Here is a 22,090-nt window from a genome sequence, read left to right as displayed (position 1 = left end):
GGAAAATATTTGGTAATAGGCAAAAACACCTACATTTATCATAAAAGTTTAAAAAATTATGTGGAAGCAAAAATAATAACCACTCATAACTCACCCACCACTTGAGTAACATATATATCCTCCCGATATTTTTTCTGTTTTTAAGTGAAAAGTGGGATCATACTATATATCTCATGTAACTTGCTTTCTTTCAGTCAGTAATACATGGTGGAGAGTTCCATCGTATGAATATACTAGTTTATCTGCTCAATATCTGTGATGGTTCATTATGTGTGTCAACTTGGCTGGGTTATGGTGTCCAGTTGTTTGGTCAAACACCAGCCTAGATGTTGCTACTAAGGTATTTTTTAGATATAATTAACATTTACAAGCAGTAGACTTTAAGTAAAGCAGAATATCCTCAATAACACAGGTGGGCTGCATCCATTCAGTCGAAGACCCCAAGAGCAAAGACAGGTTTCCCAAGGAAAAAGGAATTCTGCCTCCAGACAGCAAAACAGTTTTGTCTCTCTGGAGGACCCTAATACAGATTTTGCTAAAGGGAAATGGGGTGCTGCTGTAACAACCCAAATATGGGACCTGGAGGGTGTTGTGCTAAGTGAAATAAGTCAGACAGAAAAAGACAAATCCCTTATTTTACTTATATGCAGAGTCTAAAAAACAAAACAATTGAACCAACCAAAATAGAAACAGACTCATAAATGCAAAGAACAAACTAGTGATTGCCAAAGCGGGGGTGGGGTGGGGGGGGCAACATAGTGAAGGGCATTAAGAGGTACAAATTTCCACTTATAAAATAAATAAGCCACAAGGATGAAAAGTCAATAGGGAATACAGTCAACATCGTAATAACTTTGTATGTTGACAGATGGTAACTACGCTTATCATGTGAGCATTTTGTAATGTACAGAATTGTTGAATCACTATGTTGTACACCTGAAACTAATATAAATATATTATGTCGGGGTGCCTCGCTGGCTTGGTTGGTAGAGCATGTGACTCTTGATCTCAGAGTTGTGAGTTCAAGCCTCACATTGGGCATGGAGCCTACTTTAAAATTTTTTTAATTTAAAAAAAATATATTTTGTCAACTATACTCCAATTAAATTTTTTTAACAAAAATATGGGGGTAGCTTTAGAATTAGGTAATGGGTAGAGAATGGGGGAATCTTGAGATGCAGGATAGAAAAAAACTAGAATGCCTTGAAGAGATTGTTGATAGAAACATAGACATTACATGTGACTCTAGTGAGGCTCAGAGGGAAATGAGGATTATGTTATTGGAAATTATAGGAAAGGTGATCCCTGCTATAAAGTGGCAGAGGATTTGGCTGGATTGTGTTCTGTTGGGTGGAAAATAGAACTTGGAAACTATGAATGAAGTTGGATGAAAAGGTCGAAGGTGTGTCCTGGTTTCTCCTTGCTGCTAATAGTAAAACGTGAGAGAAAAAGATAAGTTGAAGAAAGAATTGTGAAGCAGAAAGAAAGAGGGAAGAATGACTGGAGGGCAGCGTAGAGGGCCCCCAGAACGGGCAGGCCAGGGTGCAAATCTGAGTCTATGGACCACCTCATTGGTTGTGAGGTGGCAGTGTCACCAGCCACTGGGCTCCTCAGGACAGAGCACGGAGATAGCGACGATTATTCTCCAGTCTTAAAATCTAGTGGAACTTGCTCTGCTAGGTTTCATACTTGCTTGGGACCCATGTCCCCTTTTCCCTTTTGACCTCTCTCTTCTGGAATGGCGATGTCCCTCCTCTGCCTGTGCCACCATTGTGCTCTGAAAGCAGATCACTAGTCTGGTTTCAGAGAGGTTCACACATGGAAGGGAATCTTGCTCCAGCATGAACCCTTACCTGGGGTCTTCTCCATAACTGATCCGGGTGATTTAGATGATGAGATTTGAGTTGGTGGTGTTTAGATGAAATGCTGGGCTTAGAGGTAATGCTAGAATGATGAAGACTTTGGGGGATGTTGGGATTGGCTGGATGTATTTTGCATGTGGGGCAGGTATACATTTTTAGGGGCCACAGGGCAGACTATAACGGGTTTGCATCCACACCCCCTGCCCCCGCCCAACAAAAAGATATGTTGAAGTCCTAATCTCCAGTACCTCCAAATGTGACCTTATACAGAAACAGATCTTTACAAAAGGTAGTCAAGTTAAAATAAGGGCATTAGGGTGGACCCTAAACCAACAGGACCAGTGTCCTTCTAAAAGAGGGAAACATACATACACCCAGGGAGGACATCACATGAAGATACTAGTTACGTTGCCATAGCCAAGGAATGCCTGGGGCTACCAGAAGCTAGGGAGAAGCAAGGAAAGATTCCCCTACAGGTTTCAGAGGGAGAACGGTCCTGCTGACACCCTGATTCCAGGCTTCTAGCCTCCAGAGCTGAAACAATACATCTGTTATAAGTCACCCACTCTGTGATACTTTGTTACAATAGCCTCTATTGTTGGGACATGTAAAGCCTCAGTTTTGGGCTTTTATAGACAAATCTTGGCCCATCTGCAACCATTTCCACAGGATTAATTCTTAGAAAATTGCTGGGTGAGAGGATATACAAGATTCTGAGGTTTTTGACTTGCATCACTAAGTTGCCTCTATATGAAGGTATTAATGTAAATGATCTTTAGTACTGTGGGAGTGTCCATTCCTTACACTCTGGTAGTAAGCTTTGTTTTTGTTTTTAATCACTGTTAATTTCTGATTTCGAGAATTGAAGTGTCCATTAAAAGACATGCCAGAGCATGTTAGGTAGGACATTACAGATCTATCCAGGGGAAGATTAATTGCAATGTTTTCCAGGTCAGTCTGTGGTTGGTGTCCTAGAGAGTGATCAACTCAGGCAAAGGAGGGACAATTGAGAACACACTGTGTCAAGAACAGATCTGGACAATCAATCACAGTGGAAATAAATATCAGCTTTATTAACACTCAAAGTGCCATTCATTTATATTCATTCCAAAGTCCAGAAGGTTACTCAGAGTAAGCCTTTGCACCACAATCTTTCAAAAAAATGAACTAACATGTAAGAAAAAGCAATTTTCATTGTGCTAATTATTGCAGGCCTTCATGCACAAGAAATCTAAACAAAGATGTGAGCCAACAATATACAAATTTCCATATAAACAAAGTCATTGATCACTAACAAAATATAAACATGGTTTCCTTTCACATTAGATTTCAAAAAAAAGCTATTTACCAGCAAGAAAAAATAAGTACATAAAAATTGTAAAACTCAGAAATTTTATACATTTTTACAAGCACAATTTCGAATGAACAACACAAAGTCAAAATGTGCATGAAATGTGGCACATACCACACTGTATCTGGCTTCTGGTAGGTTTTTCTAATCATACCGGCTCCTTGTAACATAATACGTTTAGTGACATTCAACTTCAACAGTGGACTTTATTCCTAATACAAATAATTTTTACGTGGTACCGCATATTAAAAACAAGGCTTTCCTTAAGTACAATAACATTGTCAGATTGGAAATTTAATTTCCAATTCTTTTTCTGCCAGTTACTTAAAATACACAGTACACTAAAGACACAACAATGTATGTTCAAACTTTTCTAAACCAATTTATAGTCAATTACAGAGGATCACAATATGTCAATGTACTGTTTTATAAATGCGGTCTGATTTTGCCCAGTAAGAGAAAAACTAAAAGTTTAAATCTTTAGGGTAGAATATAGGAAAATACCCAAAAACAACAGGACAGGCCAACAGCAACTGCAGCTATAAAAAATCTCGACATCTCTTCAAGACAATTTAGTTTCTCACATTTTTTCATAGCTTTGAGGATTCAAAGGCCATTTTGTGGACAGTGTTCTTGCTACTGCTTTAAAACCTAGTTTTCCTCTTAATTTGCATTTCACAGAATTCTCACAGGAGAATTCAATTCCCTTCCTTGCAAGAGTATTTTAATTGATATCTAAGTAAATTTGCATCCAATTCTGGAAATACAAATACATTTTAAATGGTTAAAAACAAAATTAAAAAAATATTTTTGATCAGCCAGCTGAAAATATATTCATATAGTAAATAATCTCTCAGAAAGCTTTTATATATATTTAATTATTCTAACTAAACAGTACGCATATAAAACAAGTTCATAAAAATGTAGAAATAAAATGAAAATAAGAAATTACTGGGATATATACATGTGCCTACAGACAGAAAAAGACATCTCCACACACACATCCCCTGATACACAGAGTTACAAGCATACTTTCAACTTAGTCATGATTTTAGAATACATATAAAATCAGAAAGCGATGTTGAACTCCTGAGTTCTCCAACAAAGATAGAACCATAGATAAGTATACTTTGTAAAAGCAAGAAAGTCCATTTAAGTCAGTAATAGCAGTGCAGTTACTGATGGCTACATCTTGAAAGAAGTTAAAACATAAAGACACAGACAGTAGTTCAATGCACGCATTCATGATACTCATACACCCATCAACAATTATTGGTCAGAGTAGTAAATCAGTGTACAAATTAAACATTTCCAAAAATGTGCAAAAGTCAACTTTGATAGGAAAAAAACACCTTTGTACATAATTATAAACTGCCCAGCATTCAACTGAGATTAAAAACGTTTACAGAGATCAACTAATAGATTAAATATAGACAATTTAATGGCTACATTAAAAAATGTACATTAGGTCAAAGGGTAAATTTACAAATTGATAATCATAGTTTGCAACAATTAAAAGTTTATTCTCAAATTTATCCAAGTTTACTTTTATTTACAATGATACTTGAATAAAAAGAACCATGTGAAATGTAAGAGATGTCAGACATTAAAAGTATTTTTGGTATTAACTCTTATAATATTTCAGAATGCAGGCTAGCAAATTTTAAAACCAATAGCAATAGAAAAAATGTAAACCTTTTACTTACTAATTAAGATTGTATTACAAACAACTGTTTGTTTTTAAAGAATTATTCTTATCTGTAGACACTGTACTTGCACTTGAACAGGGTATATTGCAAGGGTTTGGCCCACTTTCCTTTGCCCATAAGCCTTTCCAGCTCAAATGTTTCCACTAGCTCTCTCTTCCTATTCCAGGTGGAAAAGTCTTTGGAAAAATTAGAATATGTCAAATCCATTTTGGAGCCTAAGTATCTAATAGAGCTTAAGATGGGACTCTGTTACTTCTCTCTCCCCTCCAAGTAATACATACGCTAAAATCACCACTAGTTACATGTTTTCTTTTCTTTTTTTTTAATTCTAAAAAAATATAAAGGAACACAAAAGTGCTTTTCAGTTTAGTCACAAACTTTACCATTCTCAACTGGCATAAAGGGACTAAGAAATCCTTATCTGGGGACGAATTCTGCACGTATACTGAAGAGCAGGCTCTTCCTTATGTTCCAAAATGTCTATGGCACAAAGCAGACGTCAGCCCATAACCTACTTTTCTTCACAGCTTTCTTAAAAGCCCCTCAAGTCAAACACAAGTTCATAAATGTTAAGACACAAGGAAGAAAGTATGCCACCAACCTGAGGCATCACATGTCAACGTATACGTATATGCATCTATGGTCAAATGACAATAAGATTGGCACATGTACAAGCTCAAGTTTGTAATGTTTATATAGTTCCATAATAGTTGAAGTAAGTTCTGTATGTCTAAATGCAAATACTGAGCACCTGTCTTTTTACTTGAAGGATAGATTGAGATACAAATTCTACAAGTACCTGCTTTATCACAATTATACTATTAGCTTACAGGTGGGCAGAAGTAACAGTGATCATCATTTTGGCTATGTGTGCAGGGAATATAAAAGCTTTGGTTTAAAGTGATTCTGATAATACAGATTGTGAATACAAACAAGGAGTCATCAGGCATAGGGAATAACAGTACTCACTGACTAGATGCCTTTGCCATTATAAACTAAAGTATCATACTACTATCAATTAAAATGCATAATTATGAAAAATATGAAGACTTACATGAGACTGTATACAGGCAACAAATAAAAATGTATTCTTTTCTTTACTCTAGCTATGACTCCTCCCTCAACTTTCTGAGACTGAACCATGTCTGCTCTATCACCAAGAGAAGATTCTCTAGACTCCCCTGAGAGCTCATCACTATCTACAGCTCTGACAGGTGAGTATGGAGAGATGGTTGGCCCTGATACTTTCCACCTCTACTATGGCATACCGTCCAGACCATGGCAGAAGTCAAAGCAAAGCTAAAGCAACTACGAAGTAGGAACAGTGGCTTCACAGCACGCCTTCTCAGCCAACCAAAAAGAGGTATAAGACAATTTCCTTTTGAATACTTGGTAAGCTAAGGAAGCTTGTTTTCATAATGTCTGGAAGAATTTCTATTCCAAAGAGCTCATGAAGAACTATGCAAAATCAATTATTTTCTATTTCAGAATTATATATAAGCTATTATACACACACACAAATTCAATTTTAATCTACTTTTACCAACCAAAAGCTTGGCAATTTACAATAAATATCTTTATTAAACAATCACTTGTACTAGCTACTTGTGGAAAATATGCTGGCGTTCCTACCTGAAGACAATTACACTCACCCACATCAGTAGGTCATACACTTTTCAGTTCTTCTAAGAACGGAGACTAATCTAGTTGAACATTCATACCTTTCCCTCCTTCCCAGCCCTGCCCCAACTCCCACGTGCACACAGACACACACACAGACACACACACACACACACACACACACACACACAGTCTCTCTCTTCACAGAAAAGTAAGAGTTTTTAGTCAAAATGTTAATTAAAAGTAAGGATCAGAACTGCTATCCCTGGATTCCTTGCGCATTGCCCTAAGTCTCATTGCCTTAACATTTGTAAACCATTTAAATCACCTCTTTAGGGCAAAATTAACCATTCTAGCCCTGCTATGAAAATCATCATTGAACCATGATATACAAAGAATTTGGACAGTGCCAATGTGACTGACAGTCAAGTTACCAACCTGCAAAAAAATCTGCTATGTCTCTTTAGAATTAGAATACCTCTTTCTATCCTTATCGTAGGCATTCAGGTCTAGTGGAGACTGCACTTTGTCTATCATAGACTAACGCTAATGTTTCTCTTCTAACATATATAGATGTAAAATATGTACATATATATATGTAAAATAAAAAGAGGTAGAAAAGGGTAGGAGGAAGCAGGCATTAAGAAAGATTTAAGGGTCAATATACAGTCCCAAGGCCAAATGAACTCTTGAAGCCTACTGATTTTGGAAAAACCTTCATTTCGGTGGGTAACTTGAATTATTATTGATATAAAATAAAATTAAGGCATACAGAGAAAAAGGCACTACCAAAAATGAACAATTAAATTGCTTTTCGTTAACAGTTAATCAATCTTAAAATTCAAATAAATACGAACATTACATCTGTAAAAAGGCCAAACTTAGTATAAAATAATGAGGTCTCAAGACACTGTCCTGATCCTGGCATATGTAACACTGTTGACAGGATTCAATTTCTATCAAATGTTTTGGGCATTTTAATAGTTTAGACTAAAAAAAAAAATTTATTTTCTCTTTGAAAGAAAAAGCAGGGAAAAAAACCTATGGAATTTATGCCCCTCATCACGGGAATTGAGTAGGTACTGAACTTTTATATAAGAGGGAGTTCTGAGAAAGAGGCCGCCTGACCCCAGAGGGTCCCTCCAATTTGGGGATACTTTTAATCTCTGTTAATGACATTTTAGTTTGTAACAGCCAGATTACCCAAAATTGCTTTCCCCTCATTTCATAAAAAACAACAGCATTTTAAAACATCACTGCTGGGGGCACCTGGGTAGGTTGACTGGTAAAGTGTCCAACTCTTGATTTCCGATTCGATTTCAACTCAGGCCGTGATCTCATAGTTTGTGAGTTCCAGCCCCACGATGGGCTACGCACTGACAGTGCGGAGCCCGCTTGGGAAGCTTGCTCTCTCCTCTCTTTGCCCCTCTCCCACTCCCTCTCTCTCAAAATAAATAAGTAAACATTTAAAGAAAAAAGAATTTTAAAAAATCAGTGCTAAACTTTCAGAGTTAGGGTATGCCATAAAATAAGAATCCATTTGCCCATGTTTCCTCCTAGACTGTGACCTACTTAAGGGATAAGTTAATCTAGTACCTGACATAATAAACCACAATTATTGAATAAGCAAGTGAAAAAGACTCACCCTCTTTAAAAGAAATTGATAGATTCCTATATTTGATTGACACCAGGTGACTGTGTATCCAGCTACTGGTCTCTAGACCCCAAATGAAACCATTGGCACAGAGCTCTTCTGTGGGTCAATCTGCATCTGACGAACATCTTGGCTTTTGCACCCAAGCTTGGTCATCCCTATAAACTATTCAGATTTGATTTTCTTAGTGTCTTCACATATCTTATAACAATTCCATCTCAGAAGTACTACAGACCACACCTGACATATATAAAAGCTAAAGCAGCAGAGAGCTATTAACGAAATAATTCCACCTTCTTCATGTACTTTCTATTGGTAATAAAATAAAGCCTCCCTCATGTGAAAGCCAATTCAAGTTTTCATTTTCTTTTATATTTCTGTCTATGCATTAACATTCCAATCTCATAGAAATTATGTAAGGTTGACTGCCTTTGAGAACTTTCTAAGGCATTTTCAAGTTAGAAACATGTTTTATAAATGAGAAAAATTGAAAAATTTTCAAGATATTCATACTGAAAATTTCAAAGTCTGTATACTTTTAAATACATTTTAAAGAATTACCATCAAAATTTCCATTAGTCATTGTGATGTTTTTTAACCCTTTTATTCAGTACAGTTTGTTTGCAATGTAAAAGATCTTGTATTTGGTCCAAGCCTAAGTCATGCCATTTTGAATCTCTCAAGGCCTACGTAGAAAGGTATTTCCTGAAAAGCACATATAAGACTGCTAGTGAATCTTCTCCAGCACCAAAAAGTCTGCCACTATCAAAGCAGAACACATTTTAAAGGCACAAAGTCAGCAGTCTGGCCATTTTCCAGCCTCAGCAAAGAAATATTACAGTATAGAAGAATCAGTTGTGCATTTAAAAAACAAAATACATTGAGTCATCTTTAAAAGTTCAAATTTCATTTGTTGATCCATACCATTATTAGAAAGAAAAAATTGGAGTGTTATATTTAACTGCCCCTAATGGGGGGGGGGGGGGCGAGGTTCTTTTAAATTTTTTTTTTTTTTTAATTTACTTTTGGTCTTTCACACCTCATCCCACTTCAAGCTTTTTTGTTCTAGTAGTTTTTGTATAATATATTAACTTTTATTGTGGTTTTGGTACCTTTACAACTTGTTTGAAATAAATTCACATCACATTTTATATAGCAATTCTGTAAACTATTAGTCTATTTTAAAGTCTTTACATAAAGAACGATACTTTCCCACATTTTCCTTATAAAACAAAGGTCTTCTGCAGCAGTGTTAAAGCAGTAATTCTTTTCAGGTGAATTTATTTTCTATGGCACTTAGAGAAGAAAAAAGAGACTGAAGAAAGCAAATGATTTTGCTTTGGGTTTCACAGTCCCCCAAGATTTCTCTCTAAAGAGCATCTGTCTCATATTCTACACTGCTGGTTACCCTGACAGACCAAAAATGAGCCCAAAGGAAATCAAGACTACACAAGACAAAGGAATGAAGGAAAAGCCCACTGGTCCAGATACCATCTTGCTCAAGCAGAAGAGATGCCTTCACTCATAAAAGATAAAGAAATTATAATAGATCCACATCCTTGGTTACTATGTTTATAGCACAAGATTTGGCAGTTGATTTTCCAGGGGAAGGGCCACTAATTCATATTCTTCTTTGTAAGCTGCTTCCTTTGATTATGAGGGTATGGGAGAAACTTTGACAAGCATATTTGTGCTTTGACTTTTTTCTCAGCCTAGCTAGTGGTATTTCAAATATTCCTACAGAAAAGGCCAGATAGGACCTTGATATAGGAAACCAAGATCTACCTATCTTCAGAAACAAAGTAATTTAAAAGAGTCCCTAGAAGAGCATACCTTTAAGCAGAAAATAAAATACCAGAGCTCCTTATGAACCCTATAAAAGGCAACACATTTAGGGCCTCCAGAAAGACTATTTTCTAACCTTTAAAAATAAAGCACTTAGCACTTGCTTTAATATGCTGAAAAAATCGCAAGTAGCCAAATTACTGATGTTATTGATATTTTTCAGTAGCATAAGTCCATTAGAGCTAGTGGGAGTTTCCCAGCTGCCTCTTTCCACTGGATGCCCTTGCTCTTAAGGTTTAGAAATACCTTAAACCTTCCCATAAAATAGTTAATACTCTTTTCTGATATGCTTTGCTTTTCTCACAATTATGAACTGACTTTTGAGGAAAGAATACATACAGGGTTTAACAGGTTCTGTGTTTAAATTCATTTTGTTTCTACAATGGAAGGTACTGGTTTTGGTGTAATATGCAGCTGGTAAGGAAAGAATTGCTATCTGATGTTTGTTGAGATTGCTCACCCTTGACTTAAAGTAGTGGTATCTGCTCTTGTAAAACCCTCATCATGCACTGCGCATCACTTTCTCTCTGAAACTTACTTTTTGCAAGGACCCTGCTCTGCAAATGGCTGTTTTCAGTTTATAACTGGGGCTGGTCTTTGCATCCGGGTTCTCAACTTCAGCACTTTTAACATTTTGGGCAGGATAGTTCTTTACTTGGGGAACAGGGTTGCTGTACTTGTATTGTACAGTGTAGTTTGTTTGGCAGCATCCCTGGCTTTGGGACACCAGATGCCACTAACATCCTTCTAGTTGTGACAGGAAAAATCATCTCTGGGCACTGCCAAATGCAAAGCAAAAGTAACCTCATCTGACACGTGGGAACCACTATTTTACATGGTAACTATTTTTTGGTGCTTTAGTATTCTGTGATCCCAAGAACAAGGATTTTATCTCATGACACTAGCTGTAACACATGATACTCCAAGTTAAATTCTTAGTTCCCAAAGAATGTTATCCATGGGGAATCAGGAGCTAGAAACAGGGAAATACAGTATACATGATTTTGATTATTTCTTTTTTCCCTTAATTTTGGGACTATCTACCTCTGATAAAGAACACAGTTGCAAATATACTAAACAATATTTAGTTCTTCTTTTCCTTATTTCTTTTGACTGGCAAATGTGGTTTCATCCGCTCGCATGCTGATATAGAGCAATCTTTTTTTGCCGTTTAATTTGGATTTGCTCACTGACTTCCCATATCTGCTTTAAACTAAAATAGTACCGGTTTTTTTTTTTGTTGTTTTTTTTTGTTTTTTTTGTTTTTTTTTTTTAAGCAGAAAGCTATCCCTCAAGGTTTACAGATTCCAGTAACATGGATCTATTATAGTGTATTTGCTTATTATACTGGTTAGAATTAACAAATAAACATACCTCTTAGAGATTCATATTTTCTATCGAGATTCCTACTGAGCAAAAAGCTTGGTAGACAGAGGTTAGGATCTAAAGAATACAGATATAAGAAGGAACCTATATTCTTTAAGTTGAGTACCTACCCTAAACTCAAGTTTAGGGCTCAACCCCAAAAATGAGGATCTATTTTAAATACTATCACTAAAAACTACAAATCATACATCATTTTCTTCTCCTTGTTTTTCATGTCTTCCCAATCACCACAAATCAATCGGTCAGTGACGCAGGGAAAGACTCTACAATCTTTAGGTATTTTAAATGATTTGTTTGTACTAAAAAGAGTGACTATGTACTAAAGTGCTTTTATCTCTCTGAACCACATCAGTACATTATAAAAAATTAAAAAAAAAAAAAAGGAGTTTCAAGTTCTTGAAAGGGAAAAAAAAGATTAAATATAAAAAATTTAGGTTACTATTATTAAACAAACTTAACCAAGAATCAAGAGAAATACTTTCCCTCTTGTCTTTTTCTCCCCATCTCTCTTTTTTATAAAAAAGAAAAGTGCAGTCAGAGAGAAGGTGAATGAATTGATGGGAGCTGGGTAGAGGCACAGTAGAGGTACCGGCTGCTAGTGATAATGCACAAACATGTGCCTTAATAGTTCATCAGCTGAAGGTCTCAGTTTGGCCTCTATAAAGATCCGTTTGAGGAAATCTCGAGTATAGTCTGAGACATGAGGTGGCAGCTTTGGGTTTGTTGGCTGAGTGGCAATTTTAAAGATGGCAGCCATAGCTTCAAATTCTGCCCAAGGAGGCTTTTCAGTTAGCATTTCCACCACAGTACAGCCCACACTCCTAGAAAAAAAAAATTACACAAACAGTATCACCATGAAGGAAAGTCACTTAATGACACGAGAAACAGGACTGAAGTCCATATACATTTAAATACAACTTGACTTCAAGTTTAAAGTTTCATTGAAGGATTATGATTATATAAAACTAAAATTTAAAGGTAAAATCAATGAAAATAAACCACAATAAGGGCTAATTCAAATGGTTAGGCAGAGAACATTATTAATTTTATAATTTTTGCTTGATATTATATAATTCTCTAACCTGATTATTAAATATTACTTTTGTCTTACAAAGGACACAAACATTAGAAATTCTGTTTGCCTTGGGGCACCTGGGTGGCTCAGTTGGTTAAGCGCTGGACTTCAGGTCATGATCTCACAGTTCATGAGTTTGAGCACCACATCAGACTCTGTGCTGACAGCTCAGAGCCTGGAGCCTGTTTTGGATTCCATGCCTCCCTCTCTCTCTGCCCCTCCCTCACTTGTGCTCTGTCTCTCAAAAATAAACATACATTAAAAAAAATCTTTTTAATAAAAATAAAAAGAATAAAAAAAAAAAGAAACTATTTGCCTTTAGGTGCCTAAAATGATTAATCTATTAAACACTTTTCTCAGTGAGAAATAGAAAATAACCATTTTATGTTCTCACTTAAAATTATTAAAAAACTAAAGATTAACTGAATTACAAGATACTAGCAAAAAAGGTTAATAACTTTCAAAGATCTTCAGGGAAATAAAATGAAGATAGTTTTCTAATGCTGAAATCTGCTTTAGATGAAATCCTGTCTAAAGAAAGGAAAACAGGTTCAAAAACTCCTTTTGTTTAATTATTAAGCCACAAAGAAGCAAAATGAAGGGGCACCTGGGTGGCTCAGTCAGTTGGGCGTCCAGCTTCAGCTCAGGTCATGATCTCATAGCTTGTGAGTTTGAGCCCCCGCATTGGGCTCTGTGCTGACAGCCCAGAGCCTGGAGCCTGCTTCAGATTCTGTGTCTCCCTCTCTCTCTCTGCCCCTCCCCCGCTCACACTCTGTCTCTCTCTCCTTCAAAAATAAATAAACATTAAAAAAAAAAAAAGCAAAATGAAAATGATAGTAATCCTTGTAATCCTGACATCTGATTTTTAAAAAAAATTGTTAACGTTTCTTTATTATTGAGAGACAGAGACAGAGCATAAGCATGGGAGGGGCCAAGAGAGAGGGAGACACAGAATCCAAAGCAGGTTCCAGGCTCTGAGCTGTGAGCACAGAGCCCGATGTGGGGCTTGAACCCACAAACAGTGCGATCATGACCTGAGCCGAAGTCTAGCACTTAACAACTGAGTCACCCAGGCACCCTTCCTGACATCTGATTTAAAAGTACAAAAGATTATCTAAGTCTGGCTCAGTAATTTCCATTTTAGGTGGAATTATGTAAGAAGGTAAGTGTTTTCAGGCAAAACTAGCATCAAAACCTACCAGATGTCTGCTTTTCTGCCATAGCCTTCTCCACTAATTACTTCAGGGCTCATCCAGTATGGTGTGCCTGTGACAGACTTCATCCCTGTCCCCGAAAGACAAATGGTTTGAAGTCGTTTGCTGGCCCCAAAATCTCCCAGTTTGACGTTGCCTGTTGAATCTCGCAGAATATTTGCACCTAAAAATACAAAAACATCCTCAATTCATTATTTTTATTGGCTGTTTAAAAATTTTTTTTCATTTTTTTTTTAATGTTTATTTATTTTTGAGACAATGCGAGAGACAGAGTGCAAGCAGCAGAGGGGCAGACAGAGGGAGACATAGAATCCGAAACGGGCTCCAGGCCCTGAGCTGTCAGCCCAGAGCTGGACACGGGGCTCAAACTCACAAACCGTGAGATCATAACCCGAGGCGAAGTCGGACACTTAACCAACTGAGCCACTTAGGCGCCCCTAAAATTTTTAAAAAAACAATGGTAGAGAATTACTTAGTAGACTCTTCAGTCTGTCTCCAAATGCTTTTCGTCTTCCGAGCAGTACCTGGCATGATGCCAGTCACACAGCCAGGGCTCATTAAGGACTTACTGCACAAACACTGAATTTTTAGAGTCAGCTCTGTACACTTCAGGAACTAAAAAGCTTCGCCCACTGAAAAGGACTGGAGTGTATGGGAGGCAAGGATGACAAAGAAAAAGGGGGAAAGAGTTAAGAATGTGAAGCTCAGAGAAGGATGCAGAAAGCAACAGCAGGCTTTTGGCCCCAGTTTCTCTGAAACAAAGCGAGAAGCCCATGCTACAGCTTCTCTCCCTGAGGAGCTAGCTCCTCCTCAGGGACTTCCTGGGGGGACCTTCATAATCAACAATTTCTAGCACTTTCCCCACTACTATAATTTAATGTTAGTTGTCTGACATTTTACAGTTTTTCTTAGTACTTACTGGGTTTTGTTTTATACTAATTTTATTTCTCAGTTTCTCTAAGTTAGCTTTGAGCTGTTTTAAAATTTCACTTTTATAATAAACTTCTAATTGTATTTACTATAAATTGCTCTTGCTCGAGGGGCATGAGATAGTGTTTGCTGAGTTCCACACTGAAAGTTACTCTTCCCCCGTTTCCATACCGCACTCTTTGGAAGAAGCTCACTATGCACAATCCCCAGTTAAGGTGCTCAAGGCTGACCAGCTACATAAATTATTTGTAATTATTCTGCAAGGGACATTTGTCTCCTCTCTCCCATTTATTCATTCAACCCTTCATTTATATAAATACACATATTTTCTTTTGTGTATAAATACACATATTTATTTTATACTCTGAGTTATACTCAAATATGGCATCATGTTTTTGCTCAAGTTGTTCCAGCTCTGACCATTGGGAGCTCTTTGTATTGGCTCCTGTGTCCCTTGGCCATACCCTGAATCACTTGTTCTTGTTTGTTTTGGGTTTTGTGGGTATTTAAAAGCATTTTCTTACTTTCTGGCACTAAAAGGTGCTCCCGGCTCAACTTGTGTATTTCCTGCACCAGTCCTAGAATCAGTCATTCCTCCAAGGAACCCTGGTTCCTTTTAGTGGAGAATGGTATCAGAAATCAAGATCTAGGTGCTATGTTAATTTATTCTTATTCTTTATTCTTCCCTTTATCATTTTAAAATTCAATCTTTCTTCGGGGATTGTAGATCTGGTTTCTGTCTTATATAAATTATTTCTATTCTCATTTTTAGCTTCTTCAATACACATGTTCTTTTTTTGTTGTTAATTTTTTTTTTTAATGTTCGTTTATTTTTGAGAGAGAAAGAGAGACAAAGCATGAGCAGAGAAGGGGCAGAGAGAGAGGGAGACACAGAATCTGAAGAAGGCTCTAGGATCTGAGCTGTCAGCACAGGGTCTGATGCGGGGCTCAAACTAACAAACCGTGAGATCATGACCTGAGCTGAAGTCAGACACTTAACCGACTGAGCCACCCAGGCACCCCCATAACATGTTCTTAAATAAGCAATTTATTGTATTAACATATCAGTTCTAATCTTTAAGCTTTACTTCAATTTTCATTTTTTAAGTCTTCCATTACCTTAACTATATTTTATATTAAAAAAAAACTCCTTATTTGTCCTTTTATCCTTTTTTTTTAATGGCCTCTAAGAAGGAGAGTGAACAGTAGAGAAAATACGCATTATAGAAGAGAGAGAATGTAAACTGTGCATTCCCCACCATGGACTTCTGTACTTGTCTTTCTGTTCTTCCAGAAAACTCCCCAGCTAGTCAGCAATGACTCCCCAGAGCCTCTCTCCAGGGGAGGGTCCAGGATCCATTCTCTATATGCCATGAGACTAAGCGTGCTATAAGGACACCAGTGATCCTCAAAAACAGCACACTGCCTATTTAACATCTCCCACCACTCAAAACTTGCAGAGACATTCTGTCAAAAAAGCCACTCCCTATAAAATGATTAGCCAGAGGAAGGACAACAAACCAGCCAGCTTTTACTGTCAATGAGATGGGAAGAACAATCCCAGGCAGGTCACAGACTGGGGGAGCCATGGACACAGACTGGGAAAGCCATGGAGTAATCACCAATGACGAACCAATGTCCATTCTTATGAACGCTGAGGAGAAACTGTGTAGCCAAGCTACCCAAATAACTTTGCAACTTTTTAAAGCTAATTTTAAGTACATTAGAAGTAGGCTTTTAAGGAGACTTTTCAAACACACAAAAGCATACACAAGAATATAGTACCCACAATCTTTCCCCACCAGTACGTATACTGCTAGCTACTCCCCCTCATATTATCTGAAGCAAATTCAACACACCAGGATCAACAAATAGTTTAGTACCTATCTTTAAAATATAAACTCTCATCACACCTAAGAGGATGGACAGTAACTCTTTAATATTATTAAATATATGCTATTTTTAACATTAAAAAAAAATCAATCCAAATAAGGTCCATACATTGAGACTCACTGATCTTTTAAGTCTTTCCTAATCTAAAGTTCCCTCTAATCCCTTTTTTTCTTTGTAATTTATGAACAATCTGAACTGTTTGCCTATAGCTTCCTTATGGTCCAGATCTTGCTGTCTCCATCCCAAGGAGTCATTCTACATATGCATCTGTGCTATATGTGTTCTATAATTCGTAGCTGAATCTAAGAGGCTTGATCAGATTCAGGTTCAGTTTTGCTTTTTGTTTTGCAGAACCACCTACATGGATGATGATGTATTATTCTACAAATAGGAAGTACATAATGCTGGACTGGCTTTGTTTTAGTGATGTCAGCAACTGTTCATATTTAGTGCTTACATCTATTAATTCCTAAGTGGTTGCAAAATGATACTATTCTATTATTCTTTTCTCATTTGTTAGCCAACACACTTCTATAAAGATGTTTCCTTTCATCCACTATTTGGTCCTCTGTAGCACAGTTTGTAACAGAAAAGCAGAATAAAGGAGCCCGATTATAAAATAATGAGCTGGTTCCTAGCAACAATGATCAATTCGTTTTTATCCTAAGTTTCATTATGAACTCATGGATTTAAACTTTAAAAGCAACCAACTATCTTTCCTTTTCCCTCATCATTTAAAAATTGCACAATTAAAAAAAATAAAAGTAAAAATAAAAACTGCACATTATAAAAACTTGGGAAATACAGAAAGTAAAACGTATGAAAAGAAAACAACTATCACTCATCCTGCCATTTTGAAATAATCACTGTTAATTATATGGAAATTGTTCTCCTGGGTTGTACTTTAATCTTGCAAACTTAAGATGACATTGCATATCCAGTTTTATATCTTGCTTTTCTCTTATCAACCTATTTGCCCTGTAATGCTTTTAAATCTGCTTGCTTCCAGCCTCCTCATTTACCGGAATGGCAAGGTTAGAAGAGGACCCACTGAGGGGTAGCTGCCCTCAGGTCCTCTACCTTTCCTCATTATGAAAACTAAAGAGAAACTGGCTTGAATAGAAGTGATTCCTAATAGAATAATTTGCAATCAAAGAATCTCCCTACGTGGTTCTTGAAGCTATCAGGTTTTGTACTTGACAACTGAGGTGAAAGACTATTTCTTTTTAGATCAGTAGGCAGGTACTCGTCCTCCCAGACACACTAGCAAGCTCCACTCCATACCAGCGATCTGGCTCGGGCATTCTGAAGCAGATTCTACTCTGTCACCAGAAACGTATTAGGAATGTTCCGTTTGGCCTGAATATGGCCATATTTATGATGTAACATATACCAGAAAGAAACTAAATACCCGATAGCTCAAAAATGTCCCCAGAAAAACCAATAAAAATGTGTTTTTATTATTCACAGTTGACCTTTGAACTACACAAGGGTTAGGGGCACCCCTTGCCCCGGCACAGTTGAAAATCCACGTATAATTTTTGATTCCTCCAAAATTTAACTACTAACAGCCTACTGTTGACTGGAAACCTTACTGATAACATGAAGAGTTAACACATATTCTGCATATTAAATGTATTATATACTGTATTCTTACAATAAAGTAAACTACAGAAAAGAAAATGTTAAGAAAATCATAAGTAAAATACATTCACAGTACCACAGTTTATAAAAAGAAATTCAGGAATAGGTGGACCCACACAGTTCAAACCTGTGTTGTTCAAGGATCAACTGCACATGTGTGTGTGTTTCTTACTGACCGATTAAATAAAGTGATCTTTAAATGTGGGCCACAACCCAGTGTTTACAGAATCAGACCTCTGGATACGCTATGCAGTACAAAGTTGTAGGCACTCTCATAATTTGAAACATCTCTGCCAACTGCTTTTGTCTCACGTCATGCACTTCCTTTACGTACCTGCTCCCTGAAAACAGTTGGGTTTCTGAGTTTTAAAAAGAGAGTTTAACAGAGTTACAGATTATCAAAGCTCATCTTGGGCTCTCTTCTTCCCTCTTCTTACGCTCTCCCTAGATAGTGACACCTACCCCGATGGCTTTAAATATGATCTCAACATAAAGCATATCACCATCACACCTAATTTGAGTGTTTCCTAAATATACGTCTTAAGCATATTATATAAAGTAACTCATTTATAATTCTTACAAAATTCCTGAGTTGGACACTATTATTATCCTCCTTAAAAATGAGGAACTAAGGCACAGAGAGATTATATGTCTTGACCAAGGTCACAATGATGCCCAAATTTGCACCAGGCCATCTGGTGTCAGAGCCCCTACTCTCAACTGCTATACTCTAATGCCTATGTTCTATATATGTATGTTCCTCTGTATGAAAGGTCTCATTTTTATGATCATTTGAACTTTATTGATTCTGGAACCATGACAGATGAGCTACCCACTTGTGAAGACCTGAACATCGGTCAGAATATCGACAGAGTCAGTGAAAAAGCAGAATTGCTTTCCTAAGATATTTTAAAGGTAGACGTATTAATTTAAATGTTAAATTTCTTAAATCATATCACCTGTTTCATTTAGATTCACAAAAAAAAATAACTGTATGCTTAAAAAATACTTCATCACTTACCTTTGATATCTCTATGAACAATCATATTACTGTGCAAATAGTGTACACCCTCCAGAATCTGACGGGTGTATTTCCTAGTCACATTCTCAGTAAGAGCTCCATATGCTTTTAGTTGGTCCTTAATTGAACCCTAAAAGGGGAAAAAACAAAAAAACAAAAAAAACTATGGTATGGTTTGAAATGAAAACCACTATTAAATATTTTTAAAAGGATCTTTAGTTCATGACTAGGAGGCCTTAGTTGGAGAGTACATTAAGGACATTATATGCCATCTAATTAACATAAATTCTACTACATTTCCTGACTCAAACCCTGGAAGAGTATGGTCACAGCTGAAAGAAGCCTTTTAACAGTATTTTTTGACTGATGCCCTTGTTTCCATGACTATGTTGGTTCTAACGATCTACTGTTCTTGCAATTGTGTTTTTTAGAATCTTCCTTTTTTGGGAGGGCAGGGTGCCTGGCTAACTCAGTTGGTCAAGCTTCTGACTCTTGATTTCAGCTCAGGTCATGATCTCACAGTCTGCTGGATTGAGCCCTGCATTGGGCTCTGCACTCACTGTGCAGAACCTCTCGGGATTCTCTCTCTCCCTTTCTCTCTGTTCCTCCCCCAATCATGCTCTAAATTAAAAACAATCAATCAATCAATCAATCTTGCACTCTTTGCCCTGAATATACTTTTGTTTTTCTTACTTGCTCTTTTCTATATGCTCTACTTGAATCTTATTTGTTTGATAGCTGCTAATTTACTTCTCAGGAGAAAGAATGGGTAAGTTTTTCTTTTGTATACATACTCAACATTCTAGTTCAAAATATGTGAAAATATACTAAAGAAGAATTTCAAATTTTCTTATATGTTTTTTAAAGCAAGATGAGGTGCCATTTCTGAGAATGCTGAATCACTGAGGTGAGACACTGGCACTTGAATTCTGAAAAAGCTTCCCTACTGATTGATTCCAATGTGCAAATTTGATGACTAATCACCACTTTAAAAGATAGGAATAAAATGTTTCTTGAAGGATAAAATCTATTCTATATCCAAATGTTTCTGCCTTTCCTTGAGTTTTGGCCAATGGTATACTTTGCCATAGGAAAATAGATTCTTAGACTTTACAGGTTTAACCATTTGCTTGTTTCCACTATTCATCAACAACATCTGGGGGGACCGCAAGATGCAATTCTGCTGACCCAAATTTGCAAACACATTTGTGGAAAGCCTTAGGCAGCCAAGTACCTATACCTACAAGTCAACGTGGCTTTTTGTTCAGTCTACTTATTGTGTCTCTACTTGTAGTAATACCCAAAATAACATAGCTAGAACTGAGCTGTCCAAATAATAAGCCCCCAAATTACTTGTAGGCTGCAAACAAGTGACGGACTTAAGGCTCTTCTGGGCCTTGGGCAGCTGGGCCAGTAGCCTATAGCTGCTAACAGCTCCATCAGTGTAGTCTATTTACTTCTGTGTACCAAAAACACAGTTATCTTCTTCTATGTGTACAAGTGGAATGAGTTGCAAAGTACTGTGAGTTAAAAACTGTGTGTGTGTGTGTGTGTGTGTGTGTGTGTGTGTGCGCACGCACGTGTGTGTAACAGAGAAATCAACTGCTAGCTGCTAGTCCAGATACTGAGAATAAAGTTATGGTTCTATTCCAAAAGCAGTTCTAGATCAACTAAGAAACAGAAGGCTACATTTGGGAAAACTGAAAAATGGGATGACAATCTTGGCAAAGTGTGAATTGAGGACACAAAGAGATCATCATGGCAAATTTGATGAGAGAATTATATAGCATCTTTCACAAACTTGGAGATTCAGTTAAGTCTAATAAAATCATATATGTCGAGCCCATTATATGCCATGGGCTTGGCATATGTGTAATTCATTTAAGATTGCTGATGAACTATGATTAATTTGGTAACATGATTTCACTGACAACCTATACTTTGAAGAGACAGCTGCCCTTACAAAACCAAGTGAAGTTAATGAGAAGCAGAATCTAACACCTCTTCCTGAATGGTCCTGGTTTAGTCTTAAGATTGCTAAACATATAAGGATCACCTGTCTCCACTTGCGATGTAAATCAGTCCCAGCCAATTAAATGGTTAATTTAAAGTTTATCTATTCTGAGAGAGTGCTCACAAACACATGTGTTGGGGAGGGGCAGAGAGTCTGCACTGTCGTGCAGAGCCGGACTTGGAGCTCAAGCTCAGGAACCATAAGATCATGACCTAAGCCGAATCAAGAGTCGGACGCTCAACCAGCTGAGCCACCCAAGAGCCCCAACCATTTAATCTTATCTTCAACAATCAGGACCTCTATTCATGCTTATTCAGAATTATTTTCTATTTCCAATTTAAATACTTATTATACAAACAGCAATCAAAATGTGAATAAAAGAGAAAAATCTATCACAATTCCAACATGACACATTTTCATTTTTTAAGTTTCTCCTATCCTTGTCCAAATACAGGTACTTTTAAAACACCATCATCATTATTAAAAAGTATTTTATATTCTTTTTCTCTCTCTTACTGTAAGTACTTCCTCCAACTTTGCAACATAGCCTTCACAATTTTAACATATTCTCTTGACAGCACCATAGTAATTTCATTCTACCGTGGGCACTCATTTTCCATCACAGACAATACTAAAATAAATATACACAACTTTTTCCTTCTTTTGGATTACTTCTGTAGAATGAATTTCTGTGAAATTACCAGTCCAAAAGTCTTCAAAGTCTTGAAGATTTCTATGGCATTTAAATACATCCCACCAATTTGTTTTCCAAAGGAACTAAAAAAAAACCCAACTAATTTATACTATCAACAGAATCTTTGAAAATACAAAGTAGCAATGAGTAACAACAGTGTCTCTATAAACAATTATTC

At 36.8% G+C, this 22,090-nt stretch overlaps 1 protein-coding gene across 1 annotated transcript in view; it reads right to left on the bottom strand.

The window, feature by feature from the left end:
• Positions 1-10,493: 10,493 nt before the first annotated feature.
• The window catches only part of MAP3K2 (mitogen-activated protein kinase kinase kinase 2), a 93,946-nt gene continuing 82,349 nt past the window's right edge, over positions 10,494-22,090 (bottom strand). Inside the window, exons 15-17 of the mRNA XM_007093096.3 lie at positions 19,205-19,334; positions 13,702-13,879; positions 10,494-12,248 (exon numbers count right to left, since the gene is read on the bottom strand). Coding sequence (XP_007093158.1) covers positions 12,023-12,248; positions 13,702-13,879; positions 19,205-19,334 — 534 coding nt within the window. The 3' untranslated portion in view covers positions 10,494-12,022. The remainder of the gene's footprint in view (positions 12,249-13,701; positions 13,880-19,204; positions 19,335-22,090) is intronic.

The sequence above is a fragment of the Panthera tigris genome, chromosome C1, assembly GCF_018350195.1.
Source record: "Panthera tigris isolate Pti1 chromosome C1, P.tigris_Pti1_mat1.1, whole genome shotgun sequence".
NCBI lineage: Eukaryota > Metazoa > Chordata > Mammalia > Carnivora > Felidae > Panthera > Panthera tigris.
The sequence above is the reverse complement of the archived record's forward strand: the minus strand, read 5'-3'. Positions and strand labels throughout refer to the sequence as shown.